Source organism: Embiotoca jacksoni, unplaced genomic scaffold, assembly GCF_022577435.1.
Source record: "Embiotoca jacksoni isolate LCO1_2020_lvr unplaced genomic scaffold, fEmbJac1.0.p SCAF_5, whole genome shotgun sequence".
In the NCBI taxonomy this organism is placed as follows: domain Eukaryota; kingdom Metazoa; phylum Chordata; class Actinopteri; family Embiotocidae; genus Embiotoca; species Embiotoca jacksoni.
The window spans coordinates 5,731,473-5,747,672 of NW_027185403.1; the positions used below are offsets into that span (position 1 = coordinate 5,731,473).

Genomic DNA, 16,200 nt, shown 5'->3' on the forward strand with positions numbered 1-16,200 from the left:
TATTGTGCAGTTCTGCTCTGCAGTGAACATAATTTCTTTGCACTGAAACGCTTGTTTATAATTGACCTAATTAGGCCAAAGAAGTAGAATTTATCAGCTATTGAAGACAGTACAAGCAAAAACAATTACACTACCACCCTTGGATACAGCAGCAATGATTGGGTATTCCCAATTGTGTGGCAGTGAAACATTTTAATGTCTGTTGTTGTCAGCAGATGAAAACACAATGACAACCACTGTACCAGAAGAGGCTCAAAATGATCCTTTTTCTCTCACAAAAATATCTCTGTTCTCCCCAACTCACTGTTTTATGTCTCCTCTGTATTCATTATTCTGTGCTTTGTAGCCTCGATCCACTTCAGACTCAGAGCGTGTGAATGGAGAGGCTACAGTGAGTGAGTGAGTGAGTGAGTGAGTGTGTGAGTGAATGAATGTGTCTGTGTGTGTGTGTGTGTGTGTGTGTGTGTGTGTGTGTGTGTGTGTGTGTGTGCGTGTGCGTGTGCGTGTGTGCGTGTGCGTGTGTGTGTGTGTGTGTGTGTGTGTGTGCGTGTGCTCACCGTGGTTTGTGGCACTGGGTTGCTGGAGGAGGACGGAGCAGTGCATGCTGCAGGAACGGTCGGTTTGTCCTGCGTCAGTCCTCGTCTGTCCAGGACGCTGGAGGGTGAGACGAGACAATCAGTCACTAACCGCGTCCTGATCATTAGTCACCAGAACGAGGCGACAGAGAAACGGACAGATCTGAAAGTCTGTCACAGGACTCACTGACAAAAGGGAGAAAGTCTGGGACATAAAACTAAACGTCGAAAACAACGCAAGAAAAGATTCAACACAAAATCCTGTGTGAAACACAACAGGAGTACTCTGGCCGTTACCTCGGATACGTCGGCCCACACAGCACCTCACAGCAGTTTTTGATGATGTTCTTGTGGCTGTAAGGGTTCTGGACTCTGTTCTTCCCCGACCAGGATCCTTTAATCTGGGCACAACAACATACATCACAGGGCTTATCAGTGGATCAGAAAAAAACCTCTCAAACCATCACCCAACATCCTGACCTGCCTCGAGCCTCTCTCAGCTCTTCTTTCATGAAGATCTTCCCCGTGCTTATACCTTATTCAAAAGCATAGCTCCAGTTTTAGATGTTATCCCCGCAGGCTTAGGTTTGACCTACTAAAAATCTATCTTGTCAGGATTTAATGATTCCTGGTTTAATGGGAAGTCTGTGTGCCGACGGGTGCGAGCGGGCAGAGCAACGAGAGATTAAAACCACCTTAATAATTCATTGAAAAATCGAAGAATTCGCACAAAGGATTCCCCCCGCGATAAAGTCGCTCTTCGTGGCAGAACAGGAGGCCAACATTTATTTGTTTCGTTTTAAAAGGGGAAAATGACTGACTGTTTTATACTGCATGTTTTTTTTCATTAGTTTTTTTTTTTATCTGCACAACTGCATTTAATGCAAATATTCTAGATCATTTTAAACATTTTCCAAAAAAATTCAGCTTGAAGTTTTGGTATCTGTGGAAACCTTCAGACCCCTCCCCCTCCCTTGACTTTTTAAAATATCATATTTTAAATAAATTCTCTGAATATATTAACTGGATGTTGCCACTGCAAAATCGAGATTAGAGAAAATCTGAGCAGGTAAAAGGTAAAATTGCTGATGCAGTCATCTGTGTCACCTTCAGTTCAGCAGCGAGTGGACTCGTGTGCTTTTGCTCCGGGTTTTGCTGCCTTACTTTGCTGATGGAGGTGGTTGGGGTTGGAAGCAGCCAGAGAGAAATACCTTTAGACATGTCTTCCCCTCCTTTGTGTGTTTTATGTGATTCAAAACTGAGTCACAGTTAATATTCTCCAAACAATAGAGTGTGCAGATCCACTGCACCCTCCCTGGTCTGAATATGCACTCTTATCTTCAGGATGTAGGTACAGCACATCCCGGGCGACGACCGAAAGAGGGATCAAATCCTTTGGTAAATGCAGCATTCAAGTACCTAACCAGCTCTGATCAGATAGTCAGGATTGAAACTGTCTTAAACTTCTCTGTGTCTTTTAACAATGCCCCTAATGATGTTTTTTAGAATAGTTTTTGAAACGATTTTTTTTTTTTTTTGGCCGGAGCTCTTTGTAATGGTGCAAACAGAGCTGCATTAACACCACAGCAGATGTTAACACAGAATGTCTTTTACAATTTATTTTGGTAAACTACCATTAAAATGGAAAACACAATAATTACTCCTAATTTCTGAATTGATGGATTTAAGTTTAACTGTAACTAAACACACAGGTTAGAAAATATTTGTATTTATCCAGTAAAAGCTGCAGAAGAAGAGAGACTGGCCTGAAACATTAAATTTAAAGGCATCTATAATTGACTGTTTACTTCCACAGCACCGTTTCCACGGACTGACCCTCCTGCAGGACAGAAAACAGCTTTATTTTAGCTGCTACAGATGTAGGTCGGCAGTCTGCACACAAGGCGCCTCAGCGCTGCATGCCTATGTGTGTCTGCATGTATTACTGAATGTGTGTGTGTGTGTGTGTGTGTGTGTGTGTGTGTGTGTGTGTGTGTGTGTGTGTGTGTGTGTGTGTGTGTGTGTGTGTGTGTGTGTGTGTGTGTGTGTGTGTGTGTCAGACAGCCGACAGAGCATGCGTCATCCTGTGGGAGACCAGAGCAGCTACAACACTCAAGGTGCCTTCCCTTGTTCGCCCTCACTCCACCATTCCTATCTTCCTCTTTTACTCCACCCTCCTCCTCTTCCTTCTCCTCTTCCTCTTCCTCCCCCCTCCTCCTCCTCTCTACCACAGCAGTGTTTCTGGCAGCGTGCCCAGCCCCTGCAGGTATCGATGCATCTATTATTAGGCCAATCGCAGATATTGAAACGGCTGGGCCGACAGCCATTGTTTCGACACCACCCTGTAGGTGCTCACTGCAGAGCTGCAGAGCTGACTAAATGAAGAAAAAAAAAAATGAGGGCAGTCATCCCACAGGAAAGAAAAGGGGGGAATTATAAATTAATCATTGCAACAAAGTATGAGTGCACTCTCTTGCTTTTAGCCATCTAGAACCTCCCACCACCACAACCACCATCATCATCATCATCATCACTGCTGCTTCTCGTCGGAGCCCCTGCAGTTAGATCTGGACTAACAAAGCCTCCAAAAGTATACACACTGTATATACACAGACACGACACAAATGACTCCCTCTGTGGATTCATCTCTTGCATCACAACCACTCATCATCTGCTTTACATCAGCCTAAGTGTGTGTGCATCTGTTTCTGTGGTCAGTGACTAATTAACGACTTAACCAATCGATGCTCCACCTTCCCTCATATAGCTTCTTCTAAATGTGGTTGAGAGACCGAAACCAACAGCGATGTTTTTGTTCCTTTTTCAGCTCCATTCTGTCAACACTTTTCTTGAGAACAGCAGCTTTTCAGACGTGTTTTTAGATCATCCCACGACATGAACCCGCTGGTGAGCAGAGAGAAGTCCAGCTGCTGCTTTTAGTATTCAGCACAGAGAATTTGTCGTCGGACTCAGAGCAGAATAAAACTGCTCCTGCTGTACATTTTTGGTCTCAGTGAGGCTGAACTGGATGGAAAAAAAAAAAAAAGGGGTATTAAACTTTAAAAAGTTGGCACACATATTGCTGAATTCCAGTCCGATTACCTATATGCAACCTGTGTTTGCTTTAACTGCAGTTATTCTAACGTGAGGTAGGCTCTTGTTGTTTCAGCCTCCATTTTTCTTTTTATCGGAGCTTGCAACACTTTCTGTATTTGCTTTCCTTCAGTTTACACTTGTTTAACAAGCTACAGTTTACCACCCATGTGTCCTTCAGTGCTGAGCGAGGTGGTGCCGTTGTCAAGGTAACAGCTCTCTGGTCTTAGAAATTGTAGTGTTTACACCGCGGCGATATCCGTTTATCTTTCCAGCTCCGTGAAGCCAGGCTGCCTAATCACAATATTTACAGACGTATTCTTAAAACTTTATCTTCATCATGTGTCTGACTTTGACAATAAGCACTAGAATAATATGTGCTGGAAGGAGGATTTTATTCATCCTTTTATCAGTGTGGTCGGACTTTGCTCTAATTTATGATCCAATCATAAGTGATCTGTGTAGTTCCATTAAGAATGAACTATTATTCACCTCATGAAAAGGACTGGTGAAATGATGGTAAATCTGCAGAGCCTGAATATGTGAGTTCCTGCCTTGATTCATCCAACCCAAAGTGTGTGACACACGCCATCAGTCCACAACAGGACAAACTGTCAGCGTGATGTTTTGCCTCGCCAGGCTGTGACAAGTAAGGTGTCCTACATGTAGGCACCAAAAAACCACGTGGTTAGGGTTAGAAAGAGATCTTGGTTTGAGTTTTAAAAAAGTGTCAGTCATGTTAAGTATGTCATGCAAGTTTAATATGTTTCTTTACGCCTGACCTCCTCTCTACATCGACTTTATCATTCTTTATACTTCATGTACTTTGAACACGATCTCCTTAAAAGGTTGGACATAGGCGTGTGTAGTATTTACATCTGGGCGAGGCACAGTATCCTCTTGTGGATTGACCCGGGGTGATTTACTTCACTGTATGACTAAAAACAAAAAATGTAAAAAGAGTAGATGTATTCAAGAATAATTTCTGTGCTTCTAACTGGCCGTTTAAAAAGGTGGAAATGCAGGCATTCATTCAAACTGCTGAGCTGCATGAGATACGAGTCCTTTGTTTTTTATGTAAGCTACAAAACAGTCCAAGTGCATTATTATCTTCTGATGGCGTTTACCACTCTCGGGTCATTTGTACAGAACCAAAGTGAAACTGGTTCTTATGTTCTCTGTTCAAAAGTAAGAAAACCTCATTCAAAATCCCCTCTGACACTAACTACTAGAATAAAAGCCCTTATCAACAGTATGTTGAGTGGCTTGTCTTCTATGTTTACATAACTTTAACAAACACCATTTCTCATGGGAGCTGCAGGGTTTTTTGTGTGTTTCTTTGCTTAACTTTGTTAAAGTGGAGCTCTCTTTGTCTTTGGATGCAGAAAGTAAACCTAGAGATGAGTTACAGATGCTTGTGGAACAGCGGCTTTTTATAAAGACAGTGTAAAACCTAAACAAACTGATGTGAAGATTCATATCTGAGAAAACTGCCTGTAGAAGCGACAATGGTATTATTTCATACCCAGACATGTTAAAAACGACCATGCGGTGAGATGCACTTACATCCTCGTTGGTGGTCTGGTTGAGAGAGATTAGGTAGGTGTGGAAGCCGGTCAGTCCCACCACCGACCACAGGGTGAAGAAACACACCAGCACTTCCAGCACAGTGAAACTCCAGTTAAGAAAACAGCAACAGATGTGTCGTGCCCGACTCGTGGTCACTGATCAAACAGTGGGCAGCAGGTGACAGCAAAACGGAAGAATTTATGTGACATGATTACAGCCAGTGACTGCCAGCACAGGAGGAAAGAGGAGTACGAGGGACGAAGGGGGATTTTGCCCTTTTAACTGTGTGAAAAAAAGAAATGAACAGCTGGGATCTACGCGAATTAAATCCATAAAATGACAGATACAGTAGTGTTGAAGCTTCCGTTCCTGCACGATAAATAATTGGGGCTACAATAAGAACGGTGGCAGATTAACCACTAAAAAACATAATAGTGTGAACACGAGTCCTTAATGTCACACAGCAGTAGACAAACTTCTCGTTTGTTGTCCAAGTCTTGTCCAAGTATGGACAAAAATGTAACTGCAGTAAGAAAGGGACTTTGGCATACTTCCGTGTAAAACTAGGCCTGTGTGTGTGTGTGCATGAAGGCAAATAATAGAAGAACTAGAACAGTCTGCCAAGTTCAGAAAATGACATTAGTTTACAGTAATACAGCCTTGAAAACCAGTAAAAAAGGCAACAATTATGTCATACCATGATATCCAAAATCTAAGATGATATCGAATCTAATATCCCGATATGATAAAATTTCAATATATCGCCCAGCCCTATGTTGAAGCTTATGTTAGAGCACACAATAGCGTCCAGTAAGCCGTAATATGCTGTTGTACAAATCTTGACAGGCTGTCGTGTTGACAGCAGTTGCAGGTAAACTGAGATTGATTTACTCTTCTATTAAATGAAATCCAGCAAACATTATATAGACAGATTTTAGCGGTACGAGCTGTGGCCGGCGGCTTAAAAAGGATATGTTCCAGGTGTTTCCTTCAAAGTGTTCAAAAAGCCATTATCCACCGAGCCTGTGAACAGCGAAACACAAAGAAAGACGGTTTTTAGTCAACTGAAAAGGCACAATTCTGACATATTACACAGTATTAAGATAACAAAGCCCACAGCTAATTATCCTGACAAGAAATACCCCCTCATGTTTCCTCGTCTCTCAGCCTTCTAGTGTTGAGTAAAAGAAGGAGGGATAAAAGGGAATTATGTCAAGCTGTTGGCTGCTGTTGGGTGTCGTGTCACGCTTCAGGAAAAGCCCGGTCTGCAGGAAGTCATAGATTCATTTACATACAGACCAGGAACAGCTCGCGCACGAGTCGTCCTTCCTGTTCTGCCACATTTTCGGAGCTATACATGTTCAGCTGCTTCTGATTGGACAAATGACTGACATGATACTCACGCATGACCACGTGGATGATGTCAAAGGTGAAGATGTAAATGGTGAGCAGGGAGAGGGACAGGGTGAACAGGTAGAAGTATCGGTAGTTCCTCTTGCCCACACAGTTGCCCACCCATGGACAGTGGTGATCAAAACGGTCTGTGAAAAGAAGAAAAAAAAAAAAGGGTGACCTATAAATATGTAAAATGTAGCAGAACCTGCAAGTCAGCTTTCATGAGAGCAGCCATTTTTGGAAATCAAATAGCTGTTAAAAATACACCAGTTTTATTTAGACAAAGACATCTTTATGCGTCAGTTTCTGAAAACCTGGTGTCTAAATATAGGGACTACTTTCTCTTTGCCTCTCCTCTTCTATCATTTGGAGGCGAGCCAGATGAAAAGCAGGGCAGGGTCAAACGGACAACGGAGGTAAACATCGTACTTTACACTTCTCGCTGCAGCAGACACCGCTGCACTCCGCAGATGCAGTTTCACAACAATACACAGTAAATACCGAGGCACAAACACAAGACATGAAGCAGTTTGTTGATATAAGGTCAAAATGAACGGATCATTTTCAGATTTACAGAAGTATTCACACACTTCTGTTGTTCTGGGTTTGTATTCACAGGGTTCTGAATGAGGTGGGAACCAAAGCCTCAGTGCTCCTGCTCTAAATGAGTCTGTGTTGGGGGAACTGTAAAGGTCATATAAGCCTTGCAAACATGCCAGTAGCACGACTGAACCACTTTAGTGCTGAATAAAATATCTCAACTGAAACTGGAGAGATTTATAAAATATTTGGCACTGACATTCATGGCCCCCAGAGGAGCCCCCAGAGGAGCCCAATAACTTTGGTGATCCAATGACTTTTCCTGTAGCGCCATCATCTGGTCAAAATATTATTTGTTCAGTACTTTGGTTTGTAACCAAATAACTGCTAAACTAATGACATTCCTGTCAGTCTCAGCTTTTACTTGCGCGGGCCCGCTCTTCAAACAGCAAATGTATGTACGCCCGTTTGAGCAGTCTTTGGCGTGTTGGTCTTATCATGAGCAGAAGTGGATTTGGACGTGCAACATGCACTTAAACAATGTGTTTCAGACCAAGCACTTAAATTGTTACAATAGAGCCTTATATCTTGTTAAACAGACTCCCCCAAATCTTTAGACTGCGTATAGACTGCAGTAGAGTTATAATCCTCGACACTGTTCATTCAATATTAAAGCTCAAAGCACTTTACTTGCCTAATAATCAAAATGATTCAGCATTTCTTCCATGTGCAGTGATTCAGGGGTCTGGAAGCCGACTAGCACTTAAACCCAAGAGTTATTATTTTATTTCAAATTGAATGCACTGGACTATCAAACTGACTAAACTGTACATTTGCATCTCATAATATTGAAACGGTCCGGCGGTTTTTTTTTTAGTACGATGCATATTCTTTCACGACTATAAACACAGTTACGTTGGGGAAGAAAGGATGCGACTGCAGTAAAAGAAGGTCTGAGGCATGTTGCTGTGTAATACAAGGCCTGTGTGTGTGTGCGTGTGCGTGTGCGTGTGCGTGTGTGCGCGCGTGTGTGTCTACCGCAGGTGTACACAGATGAGCCAGTGTTCACAATGACTGAGCGCTTATTCCCTCACTGAGCTTCCACTGTCTCCTCTCATATCGGCGGTGAGTCGACAATCCCTTCAAACACATTCCTCAATCATCAGCAGCCAAATCACTGCTAGTCTGCAGGGCTGAGTGATGACACAGCTACATACACACCTCACAACACGACACACTTTAACGCTTCAAAATTCAAAATTCAAAAGCACGTTGTAAAAAAAACAACAACAAAAAACACATGCTCTGTGAAGTTTTTGGTGCATTTCTCTCCGTTTTCTAAAACTTCTGCACCCTGTCTGCTTAGTTCAACATTTATTTATACATTTTAATCATTTCATCACGGCGACAAATGAACACACAGGTAATTAAAGTTGAGGCTTCAGTAATAATCATCATGTCAGCAAGCTATTTTTCCCACAAAACTTCACACCCATTTCTATTTCGGTGCAACTGAAATAAACCCACCTCATCTTTCCACTTTGTAAAGGGTTTGTTTGAACAGCGGAAGAACTGACGGCAGATCAGAGGAGATGTCTTACCGACGCAGTTGTCACAAATGCTGCAGTGAGATGCTCGAGGTGGTCGGAAGATCTTGCAGGTGTAGCAGTACTTGAGCTTGACGATCTGGCTGTTGATCTGGACGTTGCGGATTCGAGGTGGCGGTCGCTGCCCGGCGGGGACGTTCCCATTGGCGGCCTCTGTGGAAACAAAAAGGAAAACATTCGTCAATAGGCGATGCCAATCTCATGCTGTGTTCCAAATGCAGACTTACGTGCTAACGCGCACTATTCTGAGTGCGTTCAATGTGTGGAAACTACAAGTATCCAGATGATGTACTCAAAACGATGGGACACTTTTTACACTCAATGATCGCCATCCTGGCTACGTAGATGAGAGGGAGGGACCGCCGACGTGTGCTGTGCATTTCAATACTCGTATTACCATACTACCATTTAGTATGCCAGAAAAGATTTAGTATGTCCCACAATCCTCTGCAGCGGAAGATACGTCATATCGACTGAGCCGCCGGGAGAGTAATGCTCCGCCCGTTTGCAATTCACAAAAGGTAGAAGAATGAGAGGCATTAAAAAAAAGAAGTGTAGGGTTAAGTGTAGTAATTGTTACCCATTTGTATGCATACCACAAGCAACACTACAGACTTTGTAATGGAAGTTACTTTTTCTACTCTGAAGTTGTGACAATTTTCTCATCATCATTGTTAAAGGGAACTCGCTGTGTACAGTTTGTTTTATGCCTGGAGCATTTTGTATTTTTTTTTGTATTACTGAAAGTAAAAAGAAAAAGTGTGCGAGTCCTAACGCAGCTAAAGAATTGTCAGATTGCCGTGTCTGAGGAAGCTGTAGCTGTTGCAGAACACCTTATAAAAGTCTTTATTTTGTTATCAGGGACCAACATACTGCTGTTGGGTAGAAGCCATCAGTATGTTTACTGTGTGCGTTAAACAGAGGGCACAAAAACATTCTTTTTGGGGTTAGATGATCAAAGCCTGCAGATGTGTTGGCAGGTGCTGCATTCGAATACTACGGTTATTTCCGGTAAGTGCAGAAAGACCATGTGCAATTTGAGACGACACTACTCTGTCGAAATTCGCGTTCTACACACGTCAGTGTACTAACATGTAAGAAGGACATTTGGAACACAGCTTTAGTCACATAATAAATTATTCTCAAAGGTTTAAAGGCTGCAACACCACCACCACCACAGATGAACACCGCCGAGAGGGATTTCACACAAAAATACAAACTTTATATATTCACAGAGGTGCTGTTTCTTGCAGCCCTGTAGCACTGGATTGCAGTGGATTGGACAGGAGCTCACAGTTTTCTGTTCCCCTGCTGTGTATTTCTTAAACAGGGAGTGAGTAATGTGAGATTCACTGACAAGGACAAGAAAAATATAAGGCGTAAATCTTGACGGCTGAACCTTGAGGACGTCAGTGAACGGCAGCACTGGCTCGATACGGTATTGATGATGGTGGATTTATGTGTAATCATTGCTGAGCTGTTCATATTATTTATTTGCAGCACAATAACGCACCGTGTCTCGCTCTGTTTGGACTTCAACTAACAGTGGAAAGACTGTATTTCACAGTCATATCTTTTACATGAGGCGGTCTTGTTTCGGCTCAGCAGTCACAAACCAAATGTAGTAATCATACATTCATTACTGTTGACAATTCAGATCTTTCTGATTATGTTACACTGCAGGAGCCGGGAGGTTAGAGAGGCAGGCTATTGATCATAATGTTGCCGGCTGAGATCTCTCAGGAGAGAAAGTGCTGGTGAGAAATCTGCCATTAACATGCTGCAGTGGGCGTGAAGTTAATGGAAAGGAGCGAGCGAGCTCATTAGACTTTCTGGGGATACATTAAGATAAAAAATGTTGTATTTGTGGAAATTAGATTATCTGGACTGGAGCAAGTTTTCAGAGATGAGCAGAAGGAAAATCCTACATTAACTAATGACATATTTATCATTTGTACAAAGCACTCAAAGAAGATTCTCTATTATGTAAAACAAAACCGTTTCTGCACAAATAGATCAGCGAAACAAGCACATTTACAAGCTTCTATCAAAGCCATCCATAAGACGTAAACGTGAGTACATTTCTTTTTTCAGACAGCACAAAATACTCGGCATTATGCATCTACAGAATGCAGGATTAGTGGCTTTTAGGATAAATCAGCTGGGAATACATTTATGAGTCATCACTCACGGGGAATGATGCCACTCCCTCAGGTGAGCGAGGCTCTATCTGCTAGTGGCATTATGTATTTCAGGAGGATGCCTCTCCTCATATTAGCATTCCCCCTCGGGACTCCCGCTAACAGGCGGAGGGGACGGCGCGTCGAGGCTGCAGCAGCCTCATCAACATGCCGGCCCGGCTCCTCGACCGGCTTTCAGCACACCCACACTTACAACAGCAAACAGCTATTCTAACACTCCGAAAAAAAACATACTGCCTAACATCTACAAGAGTGGGATGAAAGGCGTTAAACAAAGTGCTTCATTTAAGCTGGCATGATGTGGTTATGTGATTCATTTTAGCATTTTAGTCGTGAATGCTTTGCTATTTTGAGAGATTGCTGAGATGTGGTATGTAAAAAATGACACCAAATAAGGAAGCTATAAGACTGAAATGAGGCAATCAGTGAGGGGTTTGAGAAACGATACGCTAAACAAGGTCGAGGAAAACAAAAAGCCAATGTGCTGCTAAAAGGTTGTTGTGATTTTAAAGGTTCAGTTTCCCATTTAGGGAATTACACTGATTGTTTGGTTTTTTTTTCATCCAGAGGAGACGATTGAAACCAATCACAGATCTGCACATTTAATAGGGAGCAGCTGGTTAACTTAGTTTAGTATAAAGATGAGAAATATGGGTGAGCACCTGACAAAATATACCAACCTGCTCCTCTGAGGCTCAGTGATTAACAGTTTTATTATAGACAAGAAACTGAAAATGACAGTTTGCCATTTTTACAAGAGGCTACGCAAAAGACAATTTATTGGCTTGGACAAGCAACTTCCTGCAGTTGCCGCTGGCTACTTCGGCAGAAAAAAAAAAAAAAAAAAAAAAAAAAAGTATATGGGGAGGAAGGCTACTCCATTTTAAATGATATATTGATTATAACAACTTAATCCAGAGACTGACTGAGATAGAAAAGTCTATGATAAACAGTTCATCATATATAAAGACACAGGGCTTTTAATGCTTACATTAAATTACTGATCGAAACAAAACAGCGTCTGGAAACATCCATCAGTTAGATTTACATATTGTTTAGTGTTCTATGTATGACATATCCTGTTAATCAATTTGAGACTGATAACAGGTGAATTGGTGGACGATGTGGATCACAGATTATGTCTTTAACTAAAGTGGCATTTCTGGTGTACATGTTGTCCATACTGTATAATATTATTGGAGATAATGTTAATGAAAAGATATTCTAAAACTCCACTAACCTGAAACAAAAATCACAGACATAACTTCAGAATTTGAATTTAGAATGTTTTGAGAATTTTCTGATATTTTATTGAATAAAAAATGAATGAAAGATTTGTTAAGCTATGTATTGATATATTTTAATTGTTCATAAATGTGCTGCCTATTCTGTAAATATTATTTTATCTATAAAGTGAAAAAGAGTGAAGAAATAACTAAGAATATCCATCATTTGTCATGGCAAGTACAAAACTCTATATATCTAAACTCTATCTACTCTACTACGATCACATAAGGCAAAGGAGAGCAGCAAAGCATCACATCAGAGAGGCTGGAACTGGGGAATTACTGTACTTTAAAAATAACCCAATAATGGATTATTAAAAGAGTCAATAGACACATTTTGTCCACTGACTAATCAATGATCAGCTTTAATTACACAGATCATTTCTAGTGTGATTTCCTCATGCGGGTCACACAGTCTCCACCGGGGTCATAACGGCCAAAGTTAGATGGTTAGACGACGGAGCCTTTGTCATCCAGCGAGTAGAATGAGTCATAATGAGAGCAGCGCTGGCTGCCAGCTAACACCATCCTCAGAGGTCTGACTGCCTCAGCCTTGGTTTCACAGCCATCCTCTGTCATGAGCGGACACCAGCCTCCACCCAGGCCTCTTGTCTGGAGTGAGAGAGCATGAGTGATGGCTGAAGGACACTGAGTCTTTTAAAAGAGACAAAGAGCTCTGAACAGCCACACAGGGGAGGAGGTAAAGAGGGCAGGGTGGGATGCTGTAGAAATATTGGAGAATGAAAATACAAGAATGCAAAGGAGAACAAGGCTCGTTTGGTTTTGTTTGCAAACGATTTGCTGTCTGTCCGAACTAACAGTGTGTTTGGGTAATGAGACAAACAGAGTCCTTGTAATGAAAGTGTGCTTTAGACTGAGCTCTACATCCACGGATGAGCACATCCAACTCTCAGCAAAATAAAGCAAAACAAACATGAATAAACCAACAGGACTGAGGCTATCTGCTCGCTGCTTAGCTAACCTATATACTGAAAAATGAATGCCTCCAAAACATTTCCACATCAGTTACTTCCACCTAATTTCCACGTCTCTGGATGTAATTTGAGGCCGACAAGGTTTTTGGCAACACCCTCGATGATGATGATGATGATGTAACAGCACATGGCCTGTAATAACCATCTGTCCTGGGGCTGACTTCACATTTGAATGGATGTAGATAAGGGAAATATGCCTGAGCTGTTATCAGTGCTGATTGTGAATAATAGCACTTCAAGGACAGGTACTGGAAAGTCATACTGGAAGAGGCGAGGCCACAGGCTACTTCAAAAACCTGGGAGAAATCAGCACTGCTTCTCAGCATTATCACCTAAAAGGTGCATGACTGGATGGATACACCACAAGAGCAATTTTACTCTCATGCAAATAACATGTATATTTTTAATCCTAGAATTTTATAAAATCTACTTAAACCTACAACAACTAAAATATCACCTTAAAAAGTTGATATGCTGTAGAGCAAACTTGTTATCCTATTTACACATCCAGCAGTTACAGAGCAACATCATTTTTTTTTTTGGAGTGGAGTTTGTGTTCACCTGATAAAAGTAGGTCAAACACGTACTCTTTTTTTGGGGCTCAGCTTTTGGTTCCTACCGACTGCAGAGGGAACATCTGGCTCTTTAGCTGCTAAATGCTACACAAATGCTGCACAGCTCGTCACCTACTGTGTCTGTCTGCTGTTTGCAGATTCAGGAGGTAACTTGTGTCTAACAATGATAAGAATGTATGAAAAACTCGTTTTTTCAAACTCATATCTAGAAGCCATTACACCTATTTTCTCAACCTACTTATTTCTATTGACATTCTTTATGTAAACACTATTTCCCTCCAAAGGTCTTCTGTAAATGTGTTTTTCTTTGCGCTCTCTTCTCACTGGTTAAAAGTAAATAAGGCTCAGTTGGAAACAGGGGATGTCATAAATTTCTGGGCATCAACATTTGAATCAGATTCTGATGATGGTCAGTTGTTTGGCCAGTGCCAATCTAACCTGATCAAACCACATCCGCACACTGCATATTTCTGTGCCTGTAAACTCACCGATTTCCATCTCGATGAAGGTAGCCTCCTCTGGAAGGGCCCGCGGCAGCACGCCGGGGTCACTGAAGCTGGTCCTCAGCAACATGGCGATGACGAAGAGGAAGAGGAGGGCGGCAAAAACTGGGATAGCAGGAGACAGATGGACGGCCAGGTACGGACATCTGCAGAAGAAAAAGATTATAATTAAAGGTAAAATATATGGTTGATATGTGGGTTATATTTTATAACACATTACTGAGATAACGTTTTGTTTTTTTTATTTTAAGGTGAGCTGTCAAAGTCAAAGTTTTCTGGTTCCTGTACCTCTCATGTGAGTATTTGCTGCTTTTATATCACTGCCAACAAAATATGGCATTTTGGATTTATTTATTTTTTTTACTGGCCAAAAACAAGACACGTGACATCAGGTTTAATGTGATTTCTGACCTACTACAGACAAAACTGTAGATTCATTTACGATTAAGATTCATTACAGTTAGGCTCCTAAATTTCATGAAATGATTTTAAACAGTTTATATTTTTGCATCTCAGCAACACCTGACGAATACCGAGAGCCTTTTCAGTGAGAGTGTGTGCACTGAGGGCATGACATGACAAATACATAGTCTGAACTGCTGTCCTGAGCGCAAGGTCGTGAACTGCGAGAGCTGGACCGTGCCGAAGTCATGGCTGCGAATAAACAACACCATGCCACGCTCCCCTCACCTTCTGGAAGAGTGGACACGCATTAGCATACTGCAGCTCCTTCTGCCAGACCGTCGAGATGAGAGCCAGCAGGGCTGCTCCAAAAAGGCCTGCTGCTCGGTACGATAACAGATGTGGGCTGCAGTGCAAAGTGCTGCGACAGACCTGAGCAGCAGCAGCAGCAGCAGCAGCAGCAGCAGCAACAACAAAGGCTTCCACATGCAGTTATTAATAGTTAAACCATGTGGCCTCGTGTGCCTCCTATGAGGCTGAGATCATATATTCATAATGCAACACTAATGTTGCACTCCAGGATTGTAAGGGACTGGGGCACATCCTGAGCAACACTAACTTTTTACTGTATGTCATGCATAAAACTGCCCACGCGCTGTGCTTCATTACACGGGAGACACAAATGTGAACCATTGAAACTTTATGTGGACAGAAATGTGGACGTTTTATTGACCCAATGATTATTTGATTGCAAGAGAAAATAATTGGAAACTTCAGAGACAAGTAATAATCAGTAAATGCAGTTTTACATATGATTCATTTGGATTTTTACAGTATTTTTCAACATTAAATCACAAGATGCATTTGTAATTTTGTATTTGTATGCAAAGTAATATTCCTTATGGACAACAGCCATTTATCTGGATCACATATCAGCCTCGACGCTGCATATACTGTTCCATAAATGACTTATGAATAATTCTGAGCAGCCAAAACTGCTTGAAACCAAACCTCAGACATGATGGTAGTTTTAATACTGGGTGACAGTTTCTGGTCTTTCATTGATCAGACCTGCACTTTTACAACCGTGGCCGTTCTTTCACGTCAGTATCAATGTGATGTATCAAATCTGATGATTTTTTTTAGATCATTTTCATGCAGAAATATCTTCACAAACTTTCAAGCAACTCTGTATATATATGATTTCTAATAGGACAAGTGATTTGACTGCCATGTATTTATCTACTATAGTGTCACAGTTTGTTTTTGTATTGTCTGGTTATTATTGCCATTCGTGCTGCACACACACACACACACACACACACACACACACACAGCTGAGAGGAACTTGAAGGGATGTAGCTGAATAAAAACCTGTCAGTCAGCACCACTTGACAAAGAACAAAGTCCACCTGTTTAGTTGCACAAAGACAAACCACGTACGCCAGCGTACCTGAGC

At 41.8% G+C, this 16,200-nt stretch overlaps 1 protein-coding gene across 2 annotated transcripts in view; it reads right to left on the bottom strand.

The window, feature by feature from the left end:
- The window catches only part of zdhhc9 (zinc finger DHHC-type palmitoyltransferase 9), a 29,444-nt gene that overhangs the window by 5,006 nt on the left and 8,238 nt on the right, over positions 1-16,200 (bottom strand). For both annotated transcript variants that reach the window (XM_069171860.1, XM_069171861.1), the window contains exons 2-8: positions 14,325-14,485; positions 8,774-8,932; positions 6,641-6,778; positions 6,212-6,260; positions 5,235-5,337; positions 873-976; positions 558-654 (exon numbers count right to left, since the gene is read on the bottom strand). In XM_069171860.1, coding sequence (XP_069027961.1) covers positions 558-654; positions 873-976; positions 5,235-5,337; positions 6,212-6,260; positions 6,641-6,778; positions 8,774-8,932; positions 14,325-14,485 — 811 coding nt within the window. The remainder of the gene's footprint in view (positions 1-557; positions 655-872; positions 977-5,234; positions 5,338-6,211; positions 6,261-6,640; positions 6,779-8,773; positions 8,933-14,324; positions 14,486-16,200) is intronic.